The sequence below is a fragment of the Manduca sexta genome, chromosome 3, assembly GCF_014839805.1.
Source record: "Manduca sexta isolate Smith_Timp_Sample1 chromosome 3, JHU_Msex_v1.0, whole genome shotgun sequence".
In the NCBI taxonomy this organism is placed as follows: domain Eukaryota; kingdom Metazoa; phylum Arthropoda; class Insecta; order Lepidoptera; family Sphingidae; genus Manduca; species Manduca sexta.
Genome location: NC_051117.1, coordinates 8,790,730 through 8,817,272, shown reverse-complemented (window position 1 = coordinate 8,817,272; position 26,543 = coordinate 8,790,730). Strand labels below are relative to the sequence as shown.

Genomic DNA, 26,543 nt, shown 5'->3' with positions numbered 1-26,543 from the left:
ATCGCTGGTTCGAAGGACCAATTTTAGCACGAGAGAAACTAAACCATCAATGGATGTGGAACAATGTTTGTTACACAGCATTGGTACCTGCAAAGCCTCGGGGTAGGTTAAGGGTGCATCGTGCGCCGTTCACATCAGATGGTCTGACATAAGACTATATGACGGGGAAATATGGACTAAAATACTTGGCGATAAAGTTCTAATTGGAATGGCTATACCTACAGATATGCTACGCCAGCGAAGGGTGAAGAAACAAGGGTGTTTGCAGGACGCGGGGCGGGGGGGTAGGCAGGGTGCGTCGCGCAGGCGTGCTTCAGTCGCCCGCGCGACCCCGCTGCCGCCGGCCGCGCGCTATGGACGAAGTTCGGGCGCGAGACCGCGCGCCGCTCACCGTCATCGTCGCCCCGAGCAACGTTTCACCGCCGCGACTGTCCCCGCGGACCTCCTGCCCGACGGCGATGCGGCGTTTCACCCTCTCTCGGCCGTTAACGGTCGGCTGACCCCTCCGGGGCTCGAGCCCGCCTCGTACGCCACATTGACGCCGCTCCTTCCACTACCCCCCATTAGTACAGTATCCGACAAGTTCGCGTACCATGCTGGGGGCACCTTTACAGTTATCCAACAGCAACAGTCATACGCGTCGCTGTCTCCCGCCCCTTATAATGAGCCCTTATCCCCCCAGTCTGCGTATAGCAGGCGGAGTGTGTCTCCAAACTCTTTTGAGAGGAGATCGCCGACTCCGCCGCTGCCGAGTCCAGGATTGGATCTCAACGCTGCTCTGCTGGCGAGAGAAGAGCAGCAGCAAGCCCAGCAGGCGCAACAAGCGCAGAACGACACAGAAGAGATCAACACAAAAGAATTGGCGCAGAGGATAAGTGGGGAGTTGAAGAGGTACTCTATACCTCAGGCGATATTCGCGCAGAGGGTGTTGTGTCGGTCCCAAGGGACTCTAAGCGACTTGCTAAGGAACCCGAAGCCGTGGTCAAAGCTGAAGTCGGGGAGGGAGACGTTCAGGCGGATGTGGAAGTGGTTGCAGGAGCCCGAGTTCCAGAGGATGTCCGCGCTGAGGCTAGCAGGTATGGAGCATGGACGCTTCTCGCTATTACATAGTGTTAAGTTATTATTAGCGTGGTAATTCTTGTAGCTGTTTATAAATGTGTATTGTATGCAATTTACAGGTTGTGTTAGATATATTTATATAGAAATAGGCAGTCATGTAGATAGGACATATCTATATTTTTACTTCGTGGAAACACAACGAAATATTTAATTAGAACTAATGAATTTATGATAGTGTCATAACATTTTATATGGGTGACAATCTAATCATAAAAAAGTAGCTTTAGATTTAACAAGTCACTGTAATAATGTTGTTTTTACTTACCCTAATATTTAAGTATTATTTTATTTTAAAAACGTGTGCTGAAATACAAGCATTGTTTTTTTTAATAAAAAACATAACCTCAAAATAATCCGTATTCTGGAATGATCCAAACTTTAACGTTTTACTGTGTGTAATAAAAAAAATGTACTCAAATAGGTACAATTTCTCTTGCTCGATAGGACCCTTGTATATGAGGATATATAGGTACCTACGTACAATCGTCTTGTCTATTTCGTCTTAGGATTATGCTAGCATCCTTGTGTAAATTTTAAAGGACATTGGCCGGTGTGTTTTATTTTCATTCTTTTAAGAGCTTCGTCTTATTAACTATTTTGTACCATACCTTATCTATGTCTCAGGATGATTTCGCAGTCCAAAGATAATTATTATACAGTCTTATTCAGGAATTATGTGACTAAATATTTCGATGTGATGCGTGCATTGCCAAACAATTCTTTGTTTGTAGACAATCGTGGTTCTTAAGCGAGCTACTTACTCGTCTAATCAACTATATTGGACTAGACCTATAATTTTTATACAGCGTGTTCACTAATACATTGCGGTTAATAGCATTACAAGTTTGATGCGTGTTTGATGCGCTTATTAAAGGCGTGTTTACACGTTTTGTCCTATGTTTCTCATTTCTCATGAATATTTATTTATAATTGTATTTTTGTCCAGCTTCGCAGACTGAATATCTTAATTTCTTACACTAATTAATACTACAAAGCAATCTAATTCGACGTCAACGCCATCTAGTTATATTAAACAACAATTTTTCAAAGCTTTCAACGGTCCAATTGTTCCATGTTAGAAATACTAATGTGGAAGGTAGACTTCTGTGATACGAGAATAATGTCTATTTGTGTACTAAATATTATCCAATTCATTGTCAATGTCTAATTGTTTTTTGTTAGGTCTGTGATGAATTATGTAAATATGTAAGTAATATATAAGTAGCCCACATCCACAAGATGCTGAATCGGCTAGCCCATCCGGTAGGATAGGGGGGGTGAGTAACGGTTATGTATTGTAAGAGCCGGCATAATTCTGGCAACTGTTTACATCTCTCGTCAGTTAACTTTGTTCAAAAAAACAATATAATTTTAATTTTAAAAGCCCCTTGAAGATATTGCTGCAACTTTATCAATGACCATTTGAAACAACAAAGTCTTCATTTTGCCCACAGGTCCACTAATCTAGTCGATAACACAATAAAAACTAAATTAAGAACGTATACTTTAGAAACAGAACTGGGTTGAACATAGTCCTATAAGAGTTAAATTTTTTTCGGCTTCCTTCCTCTCATCCTAAGATAGTACCTTGTCTTTCCCCCACATCTTCTTACCAACTATCCCCTCCCAATTTTCCTCCAGAGCCCTGCAGTCATTAAGCCAGGGGGATTCCAGTATCCCTTCCGTAGTTTCTCCGCTGTTGAACGGTGTTGTTCATGATCTCCCACATGTATATTGGTTGGGTTTATCAAAAACTATCCTTATACTAATAATAATAATAATAAAGCCTTTATTTATTCCTTTTTTTTATGTATGAATGTTTTTTTTTTTTTTTTTTTTTTTATATGTATTTTAAGGACCTCCCTGAAGAGTAAAGGCCTCCTCCATGTTTCTCCACATATTTCTGTCCTTTGCCTTTTGTAACCAATTTTTTCCTGCAACTTTTAGAATTTCATCGAGCCATTTCTCCACAGGTCTACCTTTGTTTCCCTTTCCCACTGGCCCTTTCCAAGTGGTTATCTTTTTTGCCCATCTCTCATCACTCATACGCGCAATATGGCCAGCCCATTTCCACTTTAGGGTTTTGCAATGTTGTAAAGCATCAATAACTTTTGTTCTTTTCCTAATATCAATATTTCTTCTTTTATGTTTTAATTTTAAATTTAGAATACTTCGTTCCATGGCTCTTTGCGTTGTTAGAATTTTATTACTTGTTTTTTTTATTAAATATCCAAAAACTATCCTTAACAAATGGGAATTCGAAAATATCTTAATCGAAATTGTATATCAAGAATGTACGTCATTCACATAAATAGAATTAATTTCAAACTTCAAATCGCCTATACACGTTTCTGTTCTTAACAATTTTTTCTTTATAAAAACAAATTTAAAGGCATTGACTTTACTTGAAACAAAGATAAAAATGTTTCAGTAATACTTAACGTGTGTAGGCGATTTGAAGTGATGAATTTATTCAGCTACTTTAGTGTCTGTCTACATATTAAAAACCTTTGTCTCTGTTTATTGCTTGGTATACAAATGCAGGGAAGGGTTTGCTTTGGATCTCCAGATGGCACACAGTGTAACAGCTACAATGATAATTTTTTCGTCATTATTTTTTATTTTTGTTGGCTTGAGGTTAGGCACCATATAGATTCGTCAATTTGCTGTCGAGAGACGCTACGTACCCAAAAATAGCGAGCCTGCACTTTAAATATTTCAAACCCACAATTCCCCTACCAGTAGGTGAATGTTCATGAGCGATGATCAGGTGACCTATTTTATATAAATATATATAAATATCTACGTAATAACTGAAGAAGTATATTATTATTTCTCGGTAAAGTGTTTATAGAAATTCCGTTAACAACTTTCTTTGAATTGAAGACCAGTTTAGAGTGAGCTCTATAGGGATATTTTAAACAATAGCTTAAAATCGTACTAATATAAATGTGAAGTTTGTTTAGATGTTTGTTCGAAGTTAACTCAAAAACCGCTGAACGGAAATGTATGAAATTTGGTACAGACTTAAAGCAATTACGTAATATATGATATATATAATATATATATAAATGATATATCTACATTATAAAGAGTTTGTTTTTTGTTTGAACGTGCTAATCTCAGGACCAATTTTTTTTAACTAATAGGAAGCTACATTACAATTGAGGAATAGGCTACTTTTTTATCCCGGGAAAATATTTATACCGGAAAAATTTACACGCGGTCAGAGCCGCAGGTCAAAGGTATATTATAATAAAGAGGTAGAAATGCTTCTAAAACATGCAATCTAGAAAGAAGAAGACCCGTAATTGTACCAATTGGGATGATTGCATTCACAAAGCGTAAATTTCAAATACACGTTGACTTTTTTCATACTGCTTTAATTATGACAATTCCTTCACTTGACATCAATGTTACACAGGTGTGGAAGAACACTTGTTTCGCAAATAAATGGGACTTTTATTCTGTACGTGATAAAAGCCAATGGAGCCGTGAAAAATTTACAAAATCAGTTTATGAATTAAACAGTTTCACTTTTTGTTTTGGCCAAGTGGCAATCATCATGAGGAATTCTGCATACCTGAGAAGTTCTCTATAAAAAGGGGTATGTAAAGTCTGCCCATTAGCTTAGGCCAGCGTGGGCCACGTGGGCCAGGCTAAGGCCAAATCCCTCTCAGTGGGAGAGGAGGCCCGTGTCTAGTAAAGGGACAGTATATAACACAGGGCTGATATTGTTATTCATTTTTGTATTAGGCAGATTTTTTAATGGCTTTCATCTAATTGAAAATTCGTCCTCATTGTTATGTTACTAATTACCTTGATAATTACTACGTAAATAAGAAGGCTAATCACTCACCTGAAAGCGCCGCAAAAACCCCTTAAACAGTAGTTATGTATTTGGTGCCAACATATTGTACAAATTGCGTACTTCATAGCATAACTCCTAAACATCTTAAGCGACTTTTGAGTGATCTCTATTTTGAAAGCCAAAAATGAAATATGATTAATATATATGTAATATATTTTTCCTTTTAAAGCGGCACAATATTTATAAGCAGAAACTTATAATTAACTTTTACCCACAATTGTACTCTGTATGTATTAGCTGTTAGTTTTTCAAAAATTGTTAAATAAAATAAAATGTTCATCACCTTGCTATATCAGTCGCCATCACTAATTACACCATCGACATGTAACGTACTAGATTTGGCGTTCCGAACATTCACTGTGTTTGATTGACATTGACTGCTTCATTGGTGTAGTAGTATTTGTCCACGATATGAGTACGACTAACGCATTTAGGTCCTGGGATCAAATTCCGGGTCTGACTAAAAATAAAACTGGGTTTTTCCATCTCAAAAATTACTCAGTCGAAAAAATCGTGCCTTAGAAAGCACGTAAAGCCGTTGGTCCTGCGGCTGATCTCTCTCCGGTCATGTCGGATTGCCGTCTCACCGGACTATGAGAGTGAAGGAACAGAAAATGCACCTGTGAATTGCGCACATACTTGGGCACTAAAACATCTCCTGCCTATCTGACTGATTTTCGTTGATATTGGCCGCCGTGGCCGAAATTTGGTTAGCAAGGAATTGTTATATGACATATCTTTCACATATAACAATGAGCATGTTATACACATTTTTTATTTTATTTGTAGATTATGGCGGATGTATACTTTTTGAAAATCATTGGCAAAATCGATATATCTTTTTAACCGACTTCAAAAAAGGAGGAGGTTCTCAATTCGACAGTATTTTTTCTTTTTTTGTGTGTTTGTTATACGATTACTCCGCCATTTTGGATCAATTTTCAAAATTCTTTTTTTTGTTCGAAAGGAGATACTCTTGAAGTGGTCTATAGTAATTAAAATTGCTAGTTAAGCTAGATAAATACATGTACAAATGTACGAAAACAATGTTTGATGTTTGATTGTTATTAGGTACCGACTCCAAAATTGGTAACCAGTATATAGGTAATGTAAAATTATTTTTTTGTTTTTTAGTGGTTTTTGAAGACGGTTTTAATTTTCGTTAAAAAGGTTTTTATTTTTTTTTAAGTAACCTGACGTCAGCAATGACAATGTCAACAAAATTGTCACAAGACTATAAATATTTAATTAATGACCAGTCAACGAGGCTCTTTAATATTCAGGGAATGAATAAGAGATGGAGGTCGCCAGTAACTGGGCGATTAGATATACCTACAATGTATTTTGAAAAACTGAACATGGGGAAGGTAATAAAGCTTCGAATGCCTTGGAGGCGCAGTTGTACTGCATGCGCGGTACGACAGCGCCCTGAGTTCGAATCCCGGGTCGGGCAATGTGATATTTGGGTTTTTCTGCTCAGTATCAGCCCGGAGTCTGGAATTTGTGCCCGATATGGCGATAGGCTCGCCCCCTATCACATCATGGGACAGAACACACTTGGCGAAAAGTGGGTGCCCTGGTTGCGCCTCTGCATACCCCATGGGATAAATGCGTGATGTTGTGTGTGTGTGGGGAGCTAATAATATTCCCTTACACTACGAGGAATAATTTTGTTGTTTTTTTGGGGAGCCGCCATATTTACCGCCGAGGGTACTCTGAACGGTATCGTTATCCGTCAGCTTAGCAAGTAAGGTGTTCCCTAGGAAGGAAATTTAGGGAGGGATGGGAGGGGTATTATTGGTTCGGGATGTATTTTTGCTCGCGGCTTCGCCTGCGTGGAGGAGTTTTCCGAGATACATTTTTTTTCGACTTAATTGATATGTATTGTTATATTTTGACTAAATTACACAAAATCGTTGTAAATAGTAATCTATGTGTTATTCTGATGTATAACCAATATTACTGTAAAGTTTCATCCAAATCCGTTCAGTAGTTTTTTCGTGAAAGACGAACAAACATACATACATACATACATCCATCCTGACAAACTTTTACATTTAGTATATTAGTAGGATAATTGTAAAATGTAGGTAGATATTGTATCATCGATGTGTCGTGCTTTGGAGTTAGAAGTAGGATATAGCTGACATAATTATCTCAAATTGAATATATTATTTGTTTACGCGAATGTTAGACATTGAAATTAAACTAATTATCGGATTCTATCGCGGTTTTTTTGTATTTTATTTTTCTCCCGACGTTCAAGACTTCAAGACACTGTGAGCTCATTCTGCGTTGATCGGACCACCAACAGCTAAAATTTTAAAAAGTATAATTGTAAAATGTAGGTAGATATTGTAACTTTGACTTTACGGATGAACAACACCTCAGTCTCCCCGTGACCATGAAGGCTGCAAAGTCTTCGAAACGTCGGGAGAAAAGTAAAATACAAAAAACCGCGATAGAATCCGGAAAATTAGTTTAATTTCAACGTCGGAAGAAAATTATGCTATAAAACGGCATTATAGTAAAATAGTTTTATTTCCATGTTTCATATTATGTTGTTATTGATATACATTATAACTGTATTATAAAGTTTTATAGAACTATAGTTTTAGGACACGCGACATTGTATTTCTAATATAATTGTTGATACATTCGCTTTAGTAACTTGAAACAATGCCAAAATGTTTAATGAAAGTTTAGGCTAAAACCTACATTTTTGGATTTTTTATCTCATTGCCTTATAGCAATTTTTATTGTTTCTATTTGACTGTATTATGTGGGTTGTAATTTTATGACAATACTATCTTTTGCTCGCGATTCCGCCCGCGTTCAAAGTTTTCCCGGGAAAAAAAGTAGTCTATAGCACTCAGAAGTAATATAGCTTCCTATTAGTAAAAATTCAAAATCGGTTTAGAAGTTCCTGAGATTAGCACGTTCAAACAAAAAACCTCTCCAGATTTACATATTAGTATCTGATTTACCGAGGTTTTAAAACAATAAATCACTAATAACTCACGTAGAATTGAAATTTCAAATATTAATTGCTAAAACATAAAGTTTTCTTCTACTTTCGGTATTTGGAATCGATGACAATACGCTACACAACTTCGCGTGGCATTTAAAATAGTTAATATTTCATTTGTGTTTCGTCTCGATGTAAAAATGTCGAAATGTTTAGTAAGTTTAGTCTATTTTTAAAAACTGCGTTTCTGTCAACACACTCTATAAATCGCTAGGGTCTTCAATAAGAAATGTTAGACTTATTGATAATTACATTAGCCTAATTCTGATTGACAGATTGTAAATTCGAAATTCATTTTTAAAACAATATCAAAATTATGCAACCAACTTTATTCACGAAGTTTTCCTTCGTCTTTAAACCAAGGACAATAACTAACTATATAGTTAGTTATAGACCGATCATCAAGGCCAGATTTTTGCTCCAAAAGTTATTACTAATTGGTAATACGTCGTTGTCTTATTTGAAACGTCCGTATGACAAGATGTTACAGCGTTCTTAGATATTAATACAAAAATAACATACTAACAGAAAATATTCTAATATTCGCATTAAAAACGTACAAATCATGTCATGGAAAAAATAAGAAGTATTTTACATTGATGTTTTACTATTTCACTGGAGATTGAGAAACCATCGCCTGAGCCCAAAATGTTTGTATGACAATCTTCTCAAAGTCCCCTCTATATAATCTTAGAATCAAGCGCAAAGTCGGCAACAAACCAGCCTCTTTACTTAGTTTTCAACACTTTTGTACTACACAAAGTCGGTGTCCCACTCTATCCCACGTCAATAGTACAAAAACCGCTCAGTTTACAAACACAGTCAGCTGTCGGCATCGATTGCGGACAATCAATGCGTCGGGTCAGCGGCCAGCGCGTCACTACATCGACGTTTTTGTTACGTAGATGGGAAAAGGCGGGCGTTGTTGGCGAGCGTTGAAAGTGTTGCAAGTTGCAAAAATCATGTATTTTGTGTTTAAAGTTATAAGATTGATGAAATTTATGTCAAACACTAGAAAAATATAGTGTTTGGTTTATGTATTTTTTGTTGTTGTAGATCGTTTGAAGTGCTGCAAGTTGTGGAATAAGGGTTCAGCGTTTCAAAAAACCTAGTATTTTATGTTCAAGGTATATTTATTGTGAATATAGAGACAGTTTATGTCAAACACTAGGGGAAAATAAGTGGTTTTAAAGTCGTTTTTTATATGAATTAGGGTTGGTAAAGAATCCATTTGTGATGTTACTTAAGGAATTAGGAATTGTTGAGGGTTACAATTTTATGTTTCACATACATGCAAGTCTTTACATACTAATTTTAGAATTGTTATTGTTTATAAATAGTAAAAAAAAAAAGCGGCGGTAGACTGCTAAGACGAATGTCTGCAGGTTCAAAACCCAAGGGCACACACCTCTGACTTTTTTAAAATAATGTGTGTATTCTTTGTGAATTATCGCTTGCTATAACGGTAAAGGAAAATATTGCGTGGAAACCTGCACACCTGAGAAGTTCTCTATAGGATTTTTGGGTTTGTATAAAGTCTACCGCACTAGGCCGGCGTGGTGGACTAAGACCTACTCCCTCTCAGTAGTAGAGATTCGTGCCTAGCAGCGGGACAGTATGTAATACTGGGCTAATATTATTATTATTATAATTCATCCTTTTATTTCGTGGAGGAAAACTCACCACCACTACTGGAGATAAGTTTAATCTGTATGTTGGTAATCAATACTGCTAATTTGAAGTACTATTTTCATACTTAAAGTAACCTAACCTTAAATAAATCCTTTTTGTCAAGACATTTACCTTAAACTACCTTTACGTCCATTGGGAAGGGAAGGAAGAGAGTTCCCTGTGGAATGGCATGTAACCAGGTGTTCCCAGTGTAATTACGTTCAACTGAGGCGTGGAGACGCAATTAGGGAGGCCGGCAAAATTATGGCAACCGTCTAGTAGCTCTTGGACATTATGGGCATAATATATTAGATGTTAGACTAGTTTTAAAATAGTTATCTTTTGTTATGCTTAGTAATTACGCTATATTCCTGTAAATCATAGAAATATTACAGTACTCCTTTGTTCTATGGTTATAATTATCCAATTTGAATATAGTTATACCCAGAGATAATATACAGAGAGCTCCCACACTCACGCCTTTTATGCCCGTAGGGATAGGCAGAGAAACAATTGGTGCACCCACTTTCTGTCATGTGTATTCTGTGCCATGAACGGGGGAGCCTATCGCCATATCGGGCACAAATTCCATACTCCGGGCTGATACTGTCTAAAAATATCCAATATCACTGCCCGACCCGGGGATCGAACCCGACACCTCAGCCCTGCAGTCGTATTAATATAACTACCGATGCGAATATTATTAAAATAAAAATTCCAATAAAAGTTTCGTCATTGATAAAAACATGTAGACAATATCTACAATATTAAAACTAGAAACTATCGAATTATTATCAAAACCCACAGAAAACCAGCGTAAAATAAAACATATGCTGTATATGTACGTTTGCTAAGATTGCAGGAGGTTTAAATCAACTCCTCTTTCCCCACTCCTCAAAAGACGGTATTAAACTAGTCATTTAGTGTAAATGAGTTATGATCACTTAGGGGTGCTTTGCGATTTCTGTCAATTTTCTATTTACAGTCTTAACTATAAAAACATCGCAAAGCTATGCTTAGTTAATACACTTACTCGATCAGCTGTAAGTCAAAACCCGCCATCTTGCCTCTTAATATTAAACTAGGAATCGGTGATGTTTTTGACAGCTATTTAAATTCATAACCACCTCTTCACGCTAAAACAAGTTTATAAGTAAGACTGGTGTTTAAAGACCTAAATCTACAATTTGATTTCGCTTTGTTTTTAACTTTACGTTTATCATCATCATCAGTCTTAGGAAGTCCACAGCTGAACATAGTCCCTAATTTCCAGACTTGTTAAAATCGGCCTGCATCCAGCGTCCACGTTTCTTAATACTAAAATTTCGTGTTAACCTTAACGGAATACATGATAAAGTAACATACTTTCTCAATAAGTATTTTTAAGGAATGTAAAGCCTAAAGGCTACCTTGGACTAAGATCTAAACCTTCAGTGGTGAAGGTCCGACCAGCAACGCGAGTTAACAATAGGAATCATTGTGAATTTATTTATTAATTTAAAAGTATTGTACACCATAAATATAAAAAAAAAACAAATATGTATATAATGGAAATAATTTAAATATGGTGGTACAAATGGCGGTCTTATCGCTCGGGGCGATCTCTACCAGACGACTATTGGATGGAGATGATAAAAATATTGGAAAGTGCAGTTAATTATCGGCCTAATTTTTTTTAAGTTACTCCAATCCGATTTAAAATATATGTTGGTAGTACTCTCAGGTAACCAGCAATACACTTTCATCTATCACACCTATCATTGTGTTATGTATATTAATGTAAGATTGGTAAAGAAATTATTTCTATTTGTATAAATAGTGGATGTGAGTATAAATAGTGGATGTGAGTTACACTTGATAGCTTTTTTGAGGATATTTTATTTTGATTGTACATGTAATTTTATTTTTAAATTTATGTGTCTATTTGTTATTTATTAATTATTTACCTAATGTTGGGGTAAAATGGTTATACCAAACACTAATTAGCAAAATATATTTTTTTCATATTGTCATAATGATATTGCAATAAGTTATAATATTAAACTAGTAAATCGATATCGAATACTGCCACGATTTTCAAAACTGAAATAATCTATGAAATACAAACAATTGTAGCATGATTTTATTAATCATACCGATAAATAAACTATAATATTACTCAAAATAAAATAAAATACCCGATTAGAATATAAATAAAACAGTACGTCTTAAAATGTTAATAAATATTTTTCAGCATAGAATAAAACACAATTAGAATATAAATAAAACAGCACGTCTCAAAACGTTGATAAATATCAAAAAATATATAAATTTAACAAAACGTATAAATAGCAAAAGAGCGGCAACTGGCTCACCCCCTGTGACGTCACGCCCCCGGCCGGTATCGATCCACTCCCCGCCTGCACTCCCTCACACTCTGACCCCTCCCGCCGACTAACGCGCCTCTGGGTTTTATACCTTCCGAACCTACTTTTTAGTGTCTGCATTGATTTGACATTATGATTCGGAGGTCAAAGGTCCATCCTATTATAAAGCTTTGGGATGTGTGTCAGAATGTGTTAGTTATTTGGTGAGGGACATAAGCTCACACCTGAATTCTCGAAGGGCTAAGCAGAAGTGCAACTATTGCTTCAGTCGGCGATACTTTCTTCTGTGATTGGACATACATTGTAAACTTGTGCGATGCGCAGCTTTTTAATATTTTCACCTGAGAATAGAGCTCAGAGTCTTATGATTCACAGCCCAAATATACTGATAGGCTAACAGTCAGAAATTCCATGCTTTCCGGCGTTTTTGCCATGGCTACTACTAGAATTAAATGTAACAGCCGATATGATATGAAGCTTTCATTTAATTTTTATCCGTGGTGGTGCACTATATTTTCTAGATGTAAACGTCCTTATACTTGAAGTTAAAATGCCTTCTGAGTTCATTATTTAGTCTATCGCTTTGCGGCGGAGAGAAGTGAACTATTTCCAACTCCTTCCTACCTATTTCATTAATTTCGTTGCGGGATACAGACAGATTAGTGTTGCCTGAGACTGCGAGCTTCTCCGCTCTGTGTCATAAATGCGTGCCACTGCTGATCTTGGCTTATAGGAGTTGTAGTGATAGGTGAGTGCGGGAAGATACATAGAATTATAATTAGATCTGACAGTAGTGATATAGACACATACAAATTTGTTCGACATGTACACTATCTCTGGAACAACGGTCATTATCCAGACAACTGTTCAATATAATAATAATATTATCCCTGTATTATTATCCCATTGGTGGGCACGGGCCTCCTCTACTACTGAAATTGATTAGGCCTAAGTTTACCACGCTTGCCTAGTACGGATTGGCAGAACCCACATACATTCATAATTCTTATTGAGAACTTCTCAGGTGTGCAGGTTTCTCCACGATATTTTCCTTCACCGTTAAAGCAAGCGATGTTTCACGAAGAATACACACATGACTTTAGAAAATTCAGAGGTACTTTGGGCTATGAACCCACTGACATTCGCCTCGGCAGTTCGTTCCACTCCCAACTAGGCTATCGCCGCTTCGGTCAACTGTATTTCAACTAATTTCCATTAAACTTGTTGCACTATGTAAATTAGACTATAGCTTATAGAATTTGCATTTGCATAGCATTTTGCATCAAAACTTTATAGAGTCATTATGCCATATATTGGCAAGACTGAATGTTTTAATCTCTACTAGCGACCCGCCCCGGCTTCGCACGGGTGCAATATTTCTCCACTATTTCATGGATGTTATTATACATATAAACCTTCCTCTTGAATCACTCTATCTATTAAAAAAAACCGCATCAAAATCCGTTGCGTAGTTTTAAAGATTTAAGCATACATAGGGACAGAGAAAGCGACTTTGTTTTATACTATGTAGTGATAATATCTTGTCCGTGAGAGCTCTAGGTAACACATTAGTGACTGTATTAACAGTAGACTAAGGGTAATTCTTGTTATAGGGGCTCAGCATGGTTATCCCATTGGACCTGATGGTAAGCGGATTGGGATTCAGATAGAGTGTCAACTGAAAATTGCCCTCGCCAGTCTACAGAAATAAGCCGGTCTGTTCGGATCGACTTACTTGTTTATTGTATTGTTTTGAAAAAACTCATCGCACTCTAAATTCTACACAACCGTAAGAGACGGGAAAGCGGACTCTGGCATTAAGCCATAAAAGAAAGCTCTATGGAAAAATAAATAAGTACCAATAAATTGCTCTTTCCTTGACGAAATTTCCACTGATCCAGGAAAAATGCCGTATCCTTTTCCTGTCCGAATTCACTATCAAAACGATTTCCTTTTTAGTGACGACCCAAAATACTTCGACGGGTTGCCCTTGACCTATTATTTATATTTTAATCTAAAATGTCTAACAGGAAAACTTTTAAGTTCCGCGTCAACGAATTCAATAATTATTAAGGCTTAACTTATTTAATACCAAAATCACGGCTTGTCGAGTCTTAATTTGTGTACTATAAATTAAAATAATTGAAAAATAAATAAATTATATGTATGCTTATGACTGCAAGAAAATATTGACTAATTGGTTAAAAAATAAATCGTATGAAGAAACAGAATCTCTTATAGAATCATATACTTGATACCCTAATGTATCCATTTGTACTTATATAAATAAAGGAAGTATTCCATCCACAGCACACCTACACTCAAACGCACACACACACACACACACACACACACACACACGCACGCACGCACAAACACACACATTCTATTGTTGTAAATAAGCACACAAAAATACACAACATACCTACTAAATAAATTAAAAAATATTCTTACCTTTTTGGTTTTAAATAGTTTTCTTTTGTTTTAGTTTTAGTTATATTGTATTACTTAATCTATATTTAATTGCTGTTTTGGAAGTGCGGGGCCTCCTAACACAGGTATTGCCATACTTAAAAGGAGTGCTCCAATAAAAACAAAATGTACCTAGGTTAAGTTAATGCAAATAAAAAATTATTATTATTATTATTATTATTATGCTTCTTATACGCGCACTTTAGAGTGACCCGACTGCACCTGATGGTAATTGAGTGGGGTTCAATAGAATGTCGACTGACGACAGATGAATACCCCTCGACAGTCGACACAATTATGCCGGCCTGTTGCAACCGGATATGCACAGGTTGTTCCCAGAACGCGCCAGACTTACGTGGGCCACTATAGCGGGTTTTAACACACTGTGTATGGTGGTTGCTACCCCAGCAAGACAATTTTAATAAGTTGAAATTTAAAATAATAAATTAATATCTGACTTACTTATCACTTAAAATCCAATAATCCATCCTTTTACTCCATTTTACAAAAGTTATACATTCTAATACTGTGTAACTTGATAGAGCTTTTAAAAGCTCGCTTATGTGGAAAATAACAAACCAGTAACTTATAAATGATTTTTTTTCAAACCCAATATCATGTCATGATATCAGTATTTCAATTGCAGTTAAAAGCCTCCCCCGGCATCCTGAAAATAAAATAGGTAGGGCAGTTAACTATTATTTTATAAAATATATCCCACCACCGGCAAAATAGTTAATATTAGCTGCTAAAGCCTAGATGGCTGTGGAACGGACTGCCGAGACGAATGTCCGCAGGTTCAAATCACCAGGTCACACACTTCTGACTTTTCTAAAAAATTATGTGTGTATTCTTTGTGAATTATCGCTTGCTTTAACGGTGAAGGAAAACATCGTGAGGAAACCTGCATACCTGAGAAATTCTCCAGGGTGGAATTTTCGAGGGGGTGTGTGAAGTCTACCAATCCGCACTAGGCCAGCGTGGTGGACTAAGGCCTATTCCCTCTGAGTAGTAGAGGAAGCTCGTGCCCAAAAATGGGACAGTATATAATACAGGGCTAATATTATTATCATTAGCTGCTCTGGTTGTTTAGTGTGGTTTCGAGTGGGTTGCACCTATGTGACTCGTTAAACTTGTATCAAATTAAACCGTCAGGTTATCGGTGCTTATCGCGTGTTATCTCGCTCCAGTTGTAAATGAGAGTTAGTTTTGGAGGCAAACGACGTTATTTAGGCTAAATTTATTCTTATGTTATTCAAGTTACAATTGTGTAGAACATTCTCATTAGCATTTTGTGAAATTCCTTTTTCGTATTGATATCATTTGATTTTTTTCGCAAACTTACATTTTCGTAGTGATATGAAAAAATCTTGCTCGAAACTACATCCAGGGGAATGAGTTTTCCCAGGATGAAAGCGTGCAAGTTTCCATAATATTTTTACACAAAATTTTATCAAAATCCATTCAGTAGTTTCAACGTTTACTCTTATAAGTATATCTAAACATTCAAACTTCTTGTAATCTTTTTTGCTATTTTTGATGTTATAGGATTAGTAACATGACATATATACAAGTTATTTGTTAGGGCAACATTTTTAATGGCACTTAACCCATTTCTAGTAAACTTAGCGTCATTATGGGGTAACTTTGTATAATTGGGGTGAATTTTAAATATTAAATACCAAACAACTTTATTTACTCACGATATATTTCAGTGAAGGAAAATATCGTGAGGAAACCTGTATACTTGAGAAGTTTTTTTAGGAATTTTGAGGGTGTGTGAAGTCTACCAATCCGCACTAGGCCAGCGTGGTGGAATAAGGCCTATATCCCTCTCAGTAGTAGAGGAGGCCTGTGCCTAGCAGTGGGACAGTATTCAATTCAGAGCTCATCTTATTATTATTATTATTATTATATATATACATATATATATATATATATATTTTAATAGGGTTTCCTTGAGATTTGAACCTTCAAAACAGGTAGAGGTTAGACAGGTATGGAGTCTAAACTAAACCAAATCGTTCGCAATGTGTGATAAGATATAAAAGATGGTGAAATAATAAAAATTACTAAGTTTGAAATGAACAATAATAAAGTTATATCAAAATCATCTCAATTTTAATTACAATATCTTATTGTTATTGTCTTTCATTAGAATATAAAAGACATAATAATAATATGATTCTTAGCGATTATAACTAAAGCTATTATCGAAAATGAAGCTTATACCGTCTAATTTCTATTTTCAACTGTCTAATAATAGATGAACGTATATAATTAATTTAGATTTATTTTTAAGAGTTATAACTTTAATTAACACACACGATGAACATGAATTAAAATTTGGATTTTTCTAAAAAATAAAATGCAATACTGACTGTTTTTAATTTCACAGATACCCCAAACCAGCATCAAACGATAAAGGGCGACAATGTAAACAACATGCACCAACAGTCTTACTGCCAGCCCAGGGAATACCAAGCACCTGGGGCCCACGGCCACACCATGTACCCCCCGGGCCCACCGCCCCCCTGGGAAACGCCATATGAACCAGCCGGGGACGTTTCTTGCTTGTGAGTCCTACCCTAACTTGATTCGTTCCTGTTTTCCTGAATCCTCACCTCATATATCCTCTTTATTCCAATTATTTGTTTGTTTTTTTTTATATATTATTTTTTTTTATTAAGTTGCAATATCAATAAATATAAAAAAATGACAGAAACGACGAAACACATGAATGAATGATACGTAAAACATTTTTTTATTTGATTTGCATTTATAAAATATTTTATGTGTACATAATTTTTTTATTATTTTCATATTTAAATTATCCTTTCATTCCTTCCTTCCTGTTCCCAAAATCTGTGGCTGCGTAGCAGTGGACTTGGTTTCTACTAGGTATTATACAAGTTATCTGTAAATAGTTTGTCACAAAGATGATACGTGAGTTTTAAGTTTATGAAATGTCGTTTGGGGTAACTTTGAAATGCTTATCTACTATATCTGTAAATTATGAAATCGTCATTATATCAATGGAAAATTATTTCAGTAAAAATTTCACACTTCAATAGTTCAAAATTACCCCAAACGACTTAAATTTTAAATATAAGCTTTGTGACAAGCCTTTTAAATATAGCATCGAAAAAAAATGTCAGAATGTAAATTTATTTTTTAATTTCTGTCAATAATCAAATGTGTAAATTTTATAGACATTTGCTCTTATAGATGTTCGTTATTGAATGGGCAGCATCATTCCCCGAGCTTTGGTTATGATTGACAGCCTCCCATGGGGTAACGATACTGCCCAGCCAAGTTACTGTTAAATTAGACAATGTTTTGGAAAACTTTATAGCTGTAGGTAAGTGTATTTTGTTAGCTTCAAGAAGCCAAGGTGAATGTTAGACTGCTATCGCTGCCCCTCCCTCCCTTTTTGTTTACCCCCCGCGCCCGGGCTGCAATAGTTTTATTTGATATATGATTTTATAGGTGCCTGCGAGATGAACCCTTTTTTAATGTTGTTTACATTGTCGCCAGGTATGCGTTTTTAATAATACGTTTGATGTTTTCTCTAGATTAATATTGGTATTTTGGAACTTTGTATATTTATTATGATTTACTGGATTAATTTGATACGTTTAATGTTCCAAAATATCCATTTTATAGTATAATCAATTAGCCCGAAACTGGGTATACAGTCTATTATAAATTATTTTTATATAGATGTTATTGGTTTTAGGTTTTCTGAGTCATTATTTGTACGCACTAGTGGCTTTACTTTTCCTGACATTTTCTATCCTGTAATTGATATTGGTTACTAAATTCCTTATTTTACTTTGTCTAGTGCGTATAAATATGACGTAGTCAATGTTTAGAAGCATGTTTGTTGTCCATTAGATGACATTCTATACCTTGGTGAATAAGCAATTAACATGCACTTTATTGGTATTAAATATAATTGTTTTTTCTTGTTGCAGCGGCCCAGATCCCTCAGAGAGGCAGTAAGTATCAAATCTTTCATGTCTTAGTTAAATAGTAGTTATTATAATTACACCATATGGTACAGAAACAGAGACTATTGTGTATTTTGACGTAATATCGACGGCTAAATGGCTAATTGACGTAAGTGACATTTTTTTGAGACACTAAGTTTCATACATATTTAAAATCAGCACATTTTTCTATGTTTTTTTTAACCTAATTAAATATTTTCGAAAAAAAATGTCGTTTAAGTCAATTAGCCTTTCAAACGTCGATATACTTTTTTATTTGTAAACGTGCGTATATTAATGTATTATTATTATTTAGATTTCATAGGGACATGGGGTATGATTATTTTTTATAATATAGAATAATATACAATTTTGAAATTAACATTTACAAGTCTAGGGCTTGCCTTTGATTCAAGTAAATTTTATTTAAGTTATAGTATTAAACAGCTAATGTAGAGAGTACTAATTTTATTACCGTTTATAGAACATAGATTAGTGTGACTTTTTATTTGGTCGGATAACAATTTTATGTAACGACTAGAATTTACTCAGAAGTGAAACACACCCTAAACAATGTTATTACTTCCATAATAAAGGCAGTTGTCAGTATATAGTATTATTGATTACCCCAAAAGATAGCACTTACATAACAGTCACTTTTTATTACTTTCTAATGAAGGTACGATATGAAAAAACAATTAATCAATGACAAATACAATATTAATGACATGGGGTATAATTGAACTTCCTGATTTGACAAAACTTTTTCTAATGCTATGCTGAAAAGGTACATAGCATGGCCTTTTATTGCACATATTTTTGTTATAAATCCAAAACTGCAAATTTTAGTATAGTTAACGATGATTAATATCGAATTATAAGATTCCACGCAGACGCTGTAAAATGTGTCGTGAATATGACTTAACATCTATCAAACCTATTATTTGTCGTTTTGCTGGTTGTAGGATATATTTTATATCCGCCCGGATAGCTCCCATAGTGGCTCGTGTGAGAGTGTCGGGTTCCAGGATCAGCCTGTTTATATCCGGTTCCAACAGGCCGTTATAATTGTGTCGACTGTCGAGGGGTAATCATCTCTCGTCAGTCGACATTCTATTGGATCCCACTCCACTTATCATCAGGTGCAATGGGGTCACTATGCCAGGAAAAAAATACCAAGAACTTCAGCAATTGTCAATTTTACATTAGTTAATAGTTATGTAATTTTCACCAACAATTTGATAGCGTCTGTGCACCGCTTAAATGAATAAGTATATAGCCTGACCAGGAAAATAAGAAACCTCGCGATGTTGCATAAAATGTGGAACTAATTTCTTATACTGACAATGTTAACTTTAAAACAAAAAAATCGAAAGTGACGCTCCCAAAGCAGGTTTGTATTTTCTTGATTAGGCTATAACGCTTCAATGTACGGGTCTTATTGTCTTGAGCAAAGGTACTATGATGCATTGTGGGCCTTTCAGGTTGCAAACGCAAGGAGGAATTGGGTTCGGATACCCTACCTTCCCCGAAGAAGCCACGTTTGGTTTTCACAGACCTCCAGCGGCGTACTCTACAGGCTATTTTTAAGGTAAGATCACTTTCATTTTAAAAAAAATGACCCTTTTTTTCACAAGGAAATGGTGTGTTAAATATTAAGAAAACTTAATTGTTCACGGTGTGAACAGTAAATACCTGTAATAATGGGGTGTAGGGTAGGCATCATTCCTGATTTAAATGATACCAATGCCAAATTCGTAGAATATAAAGTTAAAGAATGAGAGTTGATAATAATATATTGTGTATTAGGTAATTTGCTTTTAAAATTCGAGACAACCTTACATATTATAAAACAAAGTTCATCACCATATATAACGGATACGGAACACAAAAATACAAAACGAAATTAAATTAAATTTGGTATACAGATGGTTTGAGATTTGGTGAGGCGACTTTTATCCTGGCATACCTCTTTTGAGCAAAAGTTGATCAAATTATAAGTCAAAAGCGCAAATACGAAGAACATTTAATTATAACATGATGATAAATGATAATTTAGTATCATAACACTTTAAATTCTGAATCATGAAAAAAAATCCAAAGAAATCTATTAACGTTTATCGTAAAAATTTACAGGAGACAAAAAGGCCGTCAAAAGAAATGCAAGTAACAATAGCAAGACAATTAGGGTTAGAGCCTACAACAGTGGGCAACTTCTTCATGAACGCCAGAAGACGATCAATGGACAAATGGAAAGACGACGACGCGCCGAGCACGGAGTTAGACCAGCAGTGCGAAGTGCACGACATCGAGCATGTACCAAGCCTGGACTCGGCAGACTCCGAGGAAGACCACGACGACCACGATGACCACCTGTTGTGACGCCGTGTCTCTCAACAGCAGTTGTTAGTGCTATGAAATGGGCTTTGAGTTGATAATTTCGAATGTTGTGAATGATTTGATAATAAACTGATAGTGGCGTGATTTGTTTTGTATTCCACGCCTGGTTTCTGAAGTAAACAATTTAGGAAAATCTCTTTACTAGTTACAGTGTGTTCCGGTTTGAAGGACCTTGTAGTCAGTATAACTATTGGAAATGAGACTTTACATCTCATGTCTCAGTATGGGATAGACAAAACTAGATTTTTGGAAAGCTAATTTGATAAAAAGAAATTTTGAAATGAACTCAGAAACTGGGCATACTGCTGTTTTGTATTTTCAAAAAGTATTATTGATAATATCATCGATTTTATGGTCCGTGGCCATATATATTTAATTATAAGACTATAATCCTACGACGCCACTATCTCTGTTTGTGAACTTAAGATCACAATTACTACATTCTTAAGTTTAGACGAGATTCCCATTTATAATTGAAAGCAATGAACTTTCTCACTACTATATAAGTACTAGAATCAGTTTTTTATATTTATTCTAATAAACACTGCTAATGAATTATTTAAATAATATTGCTAACGGCAACACTAGTACTTTGTATTACTATTTTCAATTCTATTTAATATGCTTTAAGTATATTCTACAAAATAATTGGGAATCGAGTCTAAAAAAAATACCGAGACTAAAAATAGTTGCAAATATTTTTTGAAAATATTGTATAAAATCGGCGCGTTCGTGAAAATATTGCAACAGTTTTAAGATCGATTCAACATTCGAAATTAATACAACTTCAAGCGACTATTGTACAGATTTTACTATAAAGTAAGGTTAGCGCGTGGCTGCTGTTAGGAGGCAACTGCACGGAATTGTTTTACGCTGCGTTTTTTAAAACACCGATAGGAAAAATACTTTTGAATACAGAACATATTAATAACTCACTGAATGCAAAATAGAGCATACACAATGAATAAACCACGAGAAACCACATTTTTTGCTATTATTACATTTTGGAGGTGTAAATGCGTTGATATGTTAAATTACAAAATATTTACAGTAAGTCCATTATTATCAATAAATCCTGTAAATATATTAATTTAGGACAAAGCAATCATTTTAAAAATAACTCTGCAATACACATAATAAAACGCAGCGTCGAAACATCCGATCTAGTTGTATCCTTGTAATTATAACTTGATCTCTATATCAAAAACGTTACTAGTCAGAGGAAACAAATAGTAATATAGTTTTATTTAGTCAGATTTATTTAGCTTATCAGTAATCACTGCAATTGACGCTTAGAAAATTACGGATTCTATGAAGCATGCAAATTGAGATGTGTCGAGACAAAAAAGACTCGATTAGTTCGAGTATTTAAATAACGTAATTTATTTATTCAATGATTTGAGTGTTTCAATTTTAGGCTTATTCATCATTCCACTATACCGAGTATTTAAGTTTCACACATTCTGCATTTAACTATGAAGATTATTAATTTTGTGACACGAACTTCAATGCTCACATTACCTATTTTATGCATTCCTGTAGAATATTTGTGTGTTTTACTGCAGTTAAGGGATTATAGGGCATTATAGTTTAAATAGAAGAGTAAGGGATTTAAATAATTTATAACTAATTATGGTGTAATAAGCCATTTCCCACTCATTTGTTTTATATAGCCGGTTCTATTCAGTTCTCATGGAATAGAATGATACGTTATTGTTTCCATACTATTTCCACCATCAGAGAGAATGGCTCCTAATCCCTTTCCTATTTTAGATTTATTTTACGCTATGAGTATTTTTATTATCCTCGAGTATTATTCTCAACAGATTAATTTATTAGAATTTGTCTGAGTCTAAAAGTAATTCGGCACATTCTATATTCGCTGGTTGAATGTTTGAAAATGGAATTCGGAATTCAATAAGTTCGAATTACAAAATTATCTTTGTAAACGTTTTAGGTGATTCTAGTCACTTATAAAATGTAAAGATAAAAAAATGCAAAGTAACGTGGAAACTAGTCCGATCGAAAATGGATTTATTTAAATCTAGTCAACGTCATTAATTTAAGTTTTAAAGTTAAGATACATAATATATTGTTTTCATATATTTAAGTGCAATCTCTACCTTTTACCTTATGGACCTTTGCAATGTTCATTCCAATTATTTTGACGTAAGACATTTTCTTATGTATTTTTACAAGTCTATATTTATTACTGACTTTTTAGTTTAATTCTCGATGCGTATAATTATTCGATTATTCAACAGGCATGAGTTGGCAAAATTGGGAAAAAAAATGCTTGTTCGATTTTTAAAATTGTATTTTTTATGGCTTCAGCTTTTTTCAGTCAGTCGCATTTAGTGACAACCTCTATGATGAATTGACTGTGACATTAGGTCCGCGGTTTTGTTCACACCAAGACTGATTTGCGTACGTAAATCCTTCTCTGGATATTGTAAGATTGGCCCTGGATAGGCTATACCCGATGCACGGGTCTCTTCGTATATAATATACAGCCATAAATAACACACATGATTAATATTTAATCGCATTAATCGCTCAAAGAGTCCTATCATGTGCATCACAGTGCATTACATCGAACATGGATGGTCTTATTTTTTGATATCTTTAAGATTTGTCTTAACGTGGTATCAAGACTGCGGTTTTTTTTCAATACCAAATCCCACTTGCCAGCTCATGTATGCTCATTCGAAATATCAAAGCGTCTGCTTGCTCAAGTGACTAAATTATTAGGTGTTTAAAGCGTTTTGCTTTTTAAATAGTGAATGAAATAGCAAAATATCCGATGAAATCGGATCATTCGATTGTTATGTGTTATTTTGTACCTATTCGTAATTGCTGACATGGGTGTAGGTATTCCAAATATGAATTTTGAAATATATTTGAATTAAGAACAACAATTTTTGATATAGTAATGGCCGGTGTGGTGGACTTAAACCTAAACCTTATCAGTAGGAAAGTAGGCCCATTTTCACGTAACAGTTACGAGTCATTTTTTTTGTACTGGCATACGGCATAGAAGATACTTTTTTTTTTCATTTATTCTTAATTCATATTTGGTAATTGGTTGATAAATATATTCAATGGTATCTTAGGTTTAAATCTTACTAAAAATGTGAGTTTCATACGCCATCAATAAAATAAAAACTAAATGTAAATAATTTTTCACACAATCTTGCCGTACAATTTTGATTTCTCTTGTCCACCACAGATCATGTCTTCATTTCAAGATAAAATTACAATTTTATATACCAGAATATTTACACCCCAAACAAAACTGTACTTTATTTTCTAGTCAAGAGGTCTCAACATTCCTTTAGCAACGGCTAAATTTTAGACACATGGCGACGTCAGACGATTAAAGAAGTCGCAATTCAATGCACTCTTTAATCGATCGCGTCACCAAAAATGAATTATTTCGTGATATTACTTAAAATGTAATGAATAGGTCATAAGTGATGCTTTGTTAAAATAATTATACGTCTATGTAATGTGCAAGACTAGATTAATATAGAGGTAATGCTTCATGACCACTTGGGATTATGGTATTTCAATATCGATCTTATTTATATTATGAATAAGGTGTAAGTTTCTTATATCGTCTCTAAACCATAATTATATCGAACCATCTATGTAAGAAGACGGTAAAATAGATGAAACAGGACCAGATGCAACACATAATACATTAGGTTTTAAGTTATGTGTATTTTGGTTTTAGGATATAGTTTATATCCGCCCGGATAGCGACCACAGTACACAAGGTGTCAAAACCCGCCATAGTGGCTTACGTAAATGTCGCGTTCCGGAATCAGCCTGTGTATACCCGGTTCTAACAGGCCGGCATAATTGTATCGACTGTCGAGGGGTAATCATCTCTCGTCAGCCGACATTCTATTGGACCCCACTCCACTTAAATCAGATGCTATGGGGTCACTTTACACATATAGTTCATACGTTTTCAGTCCTGTAATTGTATACCAAAGATTTCAAAACCATGATCCCAAGTGATACTCTTGTAAAAATTCTTATCTTTAGCGAAACAATTTGAGTTAGGCATAGTTTTATTTATGACTATTTATTTTGTACCAGCTAGTCACCACACCAAAGAGTTTTGTGCAATTTTTGCGGTAATGTGTTGAACTACCAGTGGAGAAGGCTGAAGTTTTCCTAAAAGTGATCGACACAACATATACTTGCATAAATGCGGACTACAATTCGTTCTAATGATAATTAGATTTTAGTACGAAAGGAAAGTCGGCAGGAATCGGTTATATCCCTTCGCCACTGATATCTACTAATTAAAAAAAAAAACTAAAAGCAGTTTTCAATATTCATTGTGTTGTACTTTGTTTAACATATCTACTGATTTAAAAAAATACTATCGTTCATTTCAATAAACAATTCCAATCTTAATCTTCGTTATTTAAAATGAGCCAATCAAAATACGTCATATTGCCACATAAATACCTGAATAATTTTAAAACTTAAAATCGCCCATACATTTATGCTTTTACTAAAGAAAATTCTTGTCCCAAAAATAACATAAAAGTGATTTACATTGTTTCACACAAAGATATAATATTACACTTAAGGCGATACCTCAAGGTCCATTTTCATACATTTTGTTTCGGCTTTAATCTGGGTAACTAAACAAGTATTGGCAAGTAAAGAATTTAAATTCACGTCTAGTTAGTGATTAGTTCTCGCAGTTGAAAGAAAAACGTAAAAATAATTAATAATCATGGATATTTCGGCCTTTAAAATTTAATATGACGAAACTTAACGCGTATTTAAAGTTTTATATTTATTCAGGTACTTATGTGGGTGAATGTATGAGATCTGTCAATTTAAATTTAAAAAAAGAACATTTTATTTAATATTTGTGATGTGATATAATTAATTTGTAAACAATCTTCATGTTTTTCTTCGAAAACAGTATTAAATCCAATTTACTTTGGGTCATGGCCCTATTTTAACACATTACCTCATATTTTTATATACAGCTAAACACAAGCTTCGATGACATAACAATAAGTAGATAGGGAATCAGATTGAATATTTAAATAAATGACGTTCCGTTTCCATACACTCAAAATGTGCAATAAAAAAACGTGCAATTTACCGCAAAATATTTATTTTATAAGCAATATTTGTGTAAAAATATGTAAAATATAATTGCATATTTTTTAAATGCTATAAAATTATTTATCATTTTATTAATTAATATGGAAATATTCATTCTCAAATATTATTACCAATTATGATTCTACAATGGAAATGGAACGTCATTCTGTCTGTTTATGGAAGAAATCAATTAGAATCCTTACGCCTAGCTTTAACCCGCGGCGTGGTTCGAGTAGACTAGTGTATGTATTAGCGAATTATTTAATGAATCGATTTTGATATCGATTAATCGATTGGTTAGAAATTTTTCTTTTGCACAACAACGCGTCAGTTGAAAATGATTTTGGGTTTATGGGCCAATTGTCATTAAATGTGAAGGACGGTAAATACAATATTTTTTGTATATGTATAGTAAATATAGCTCGCTTTCTGATGTACATAGTTCGTGATTATGTAAGATTAAATGTAAATTTTACAAAGAT

At 34.6% G+C, this 26,543-nt stretch overlaps 1 protein-coding gene across 1 annotated transcript; it reads left to right on the top strand.

Annotated features, from left to right (window-relative positions):
* Window positions 1-208: 208 nt before the first annotated feature.
* LOC115442976 (hepatocyte nuclear factor 6) lies at window positions 209-26,543 on the top strand. The gene is made up of 4 exons (XM_037438570.1): window positions 209-1,076; window positions 18,505-18,528; window positions 19,995-20,110; window positions 20,656-26,543. Exons 1-4 carry the CDS (start codon window positions 209-211, stop codon window positions 20,899-20,901), a joined length of 1,254 nt encoding a protein of 417 aa, XP_037294467.1. The 3' UTR covers window positions 20,902-26,543.

Bases quoted from the DNA above. Each gene is read 5' to 3' on its own strand.
- LOC115442976 (XM_037438570.1), top strand. From the start codon at position 209: ATGGCTATACCTACAGATATGCTACGCCAGCGAAGGGTGAAGAAACAA. The intron at 1,077-18,504 runs GTATGGAGCATG...TTCTTGTTGCAG, and splicing joins GTCCGCGCTGAGGCTAGCAG to CGGCCCAGATCCCTCAGAGA. The intron at 20,111-20,655 runs GTAAGATCACTT...AAAAATTTACAG, and splicing joins CTCTACAGGCTATTTTTAAG to GAGACAAAAAGGCCGTCAAA.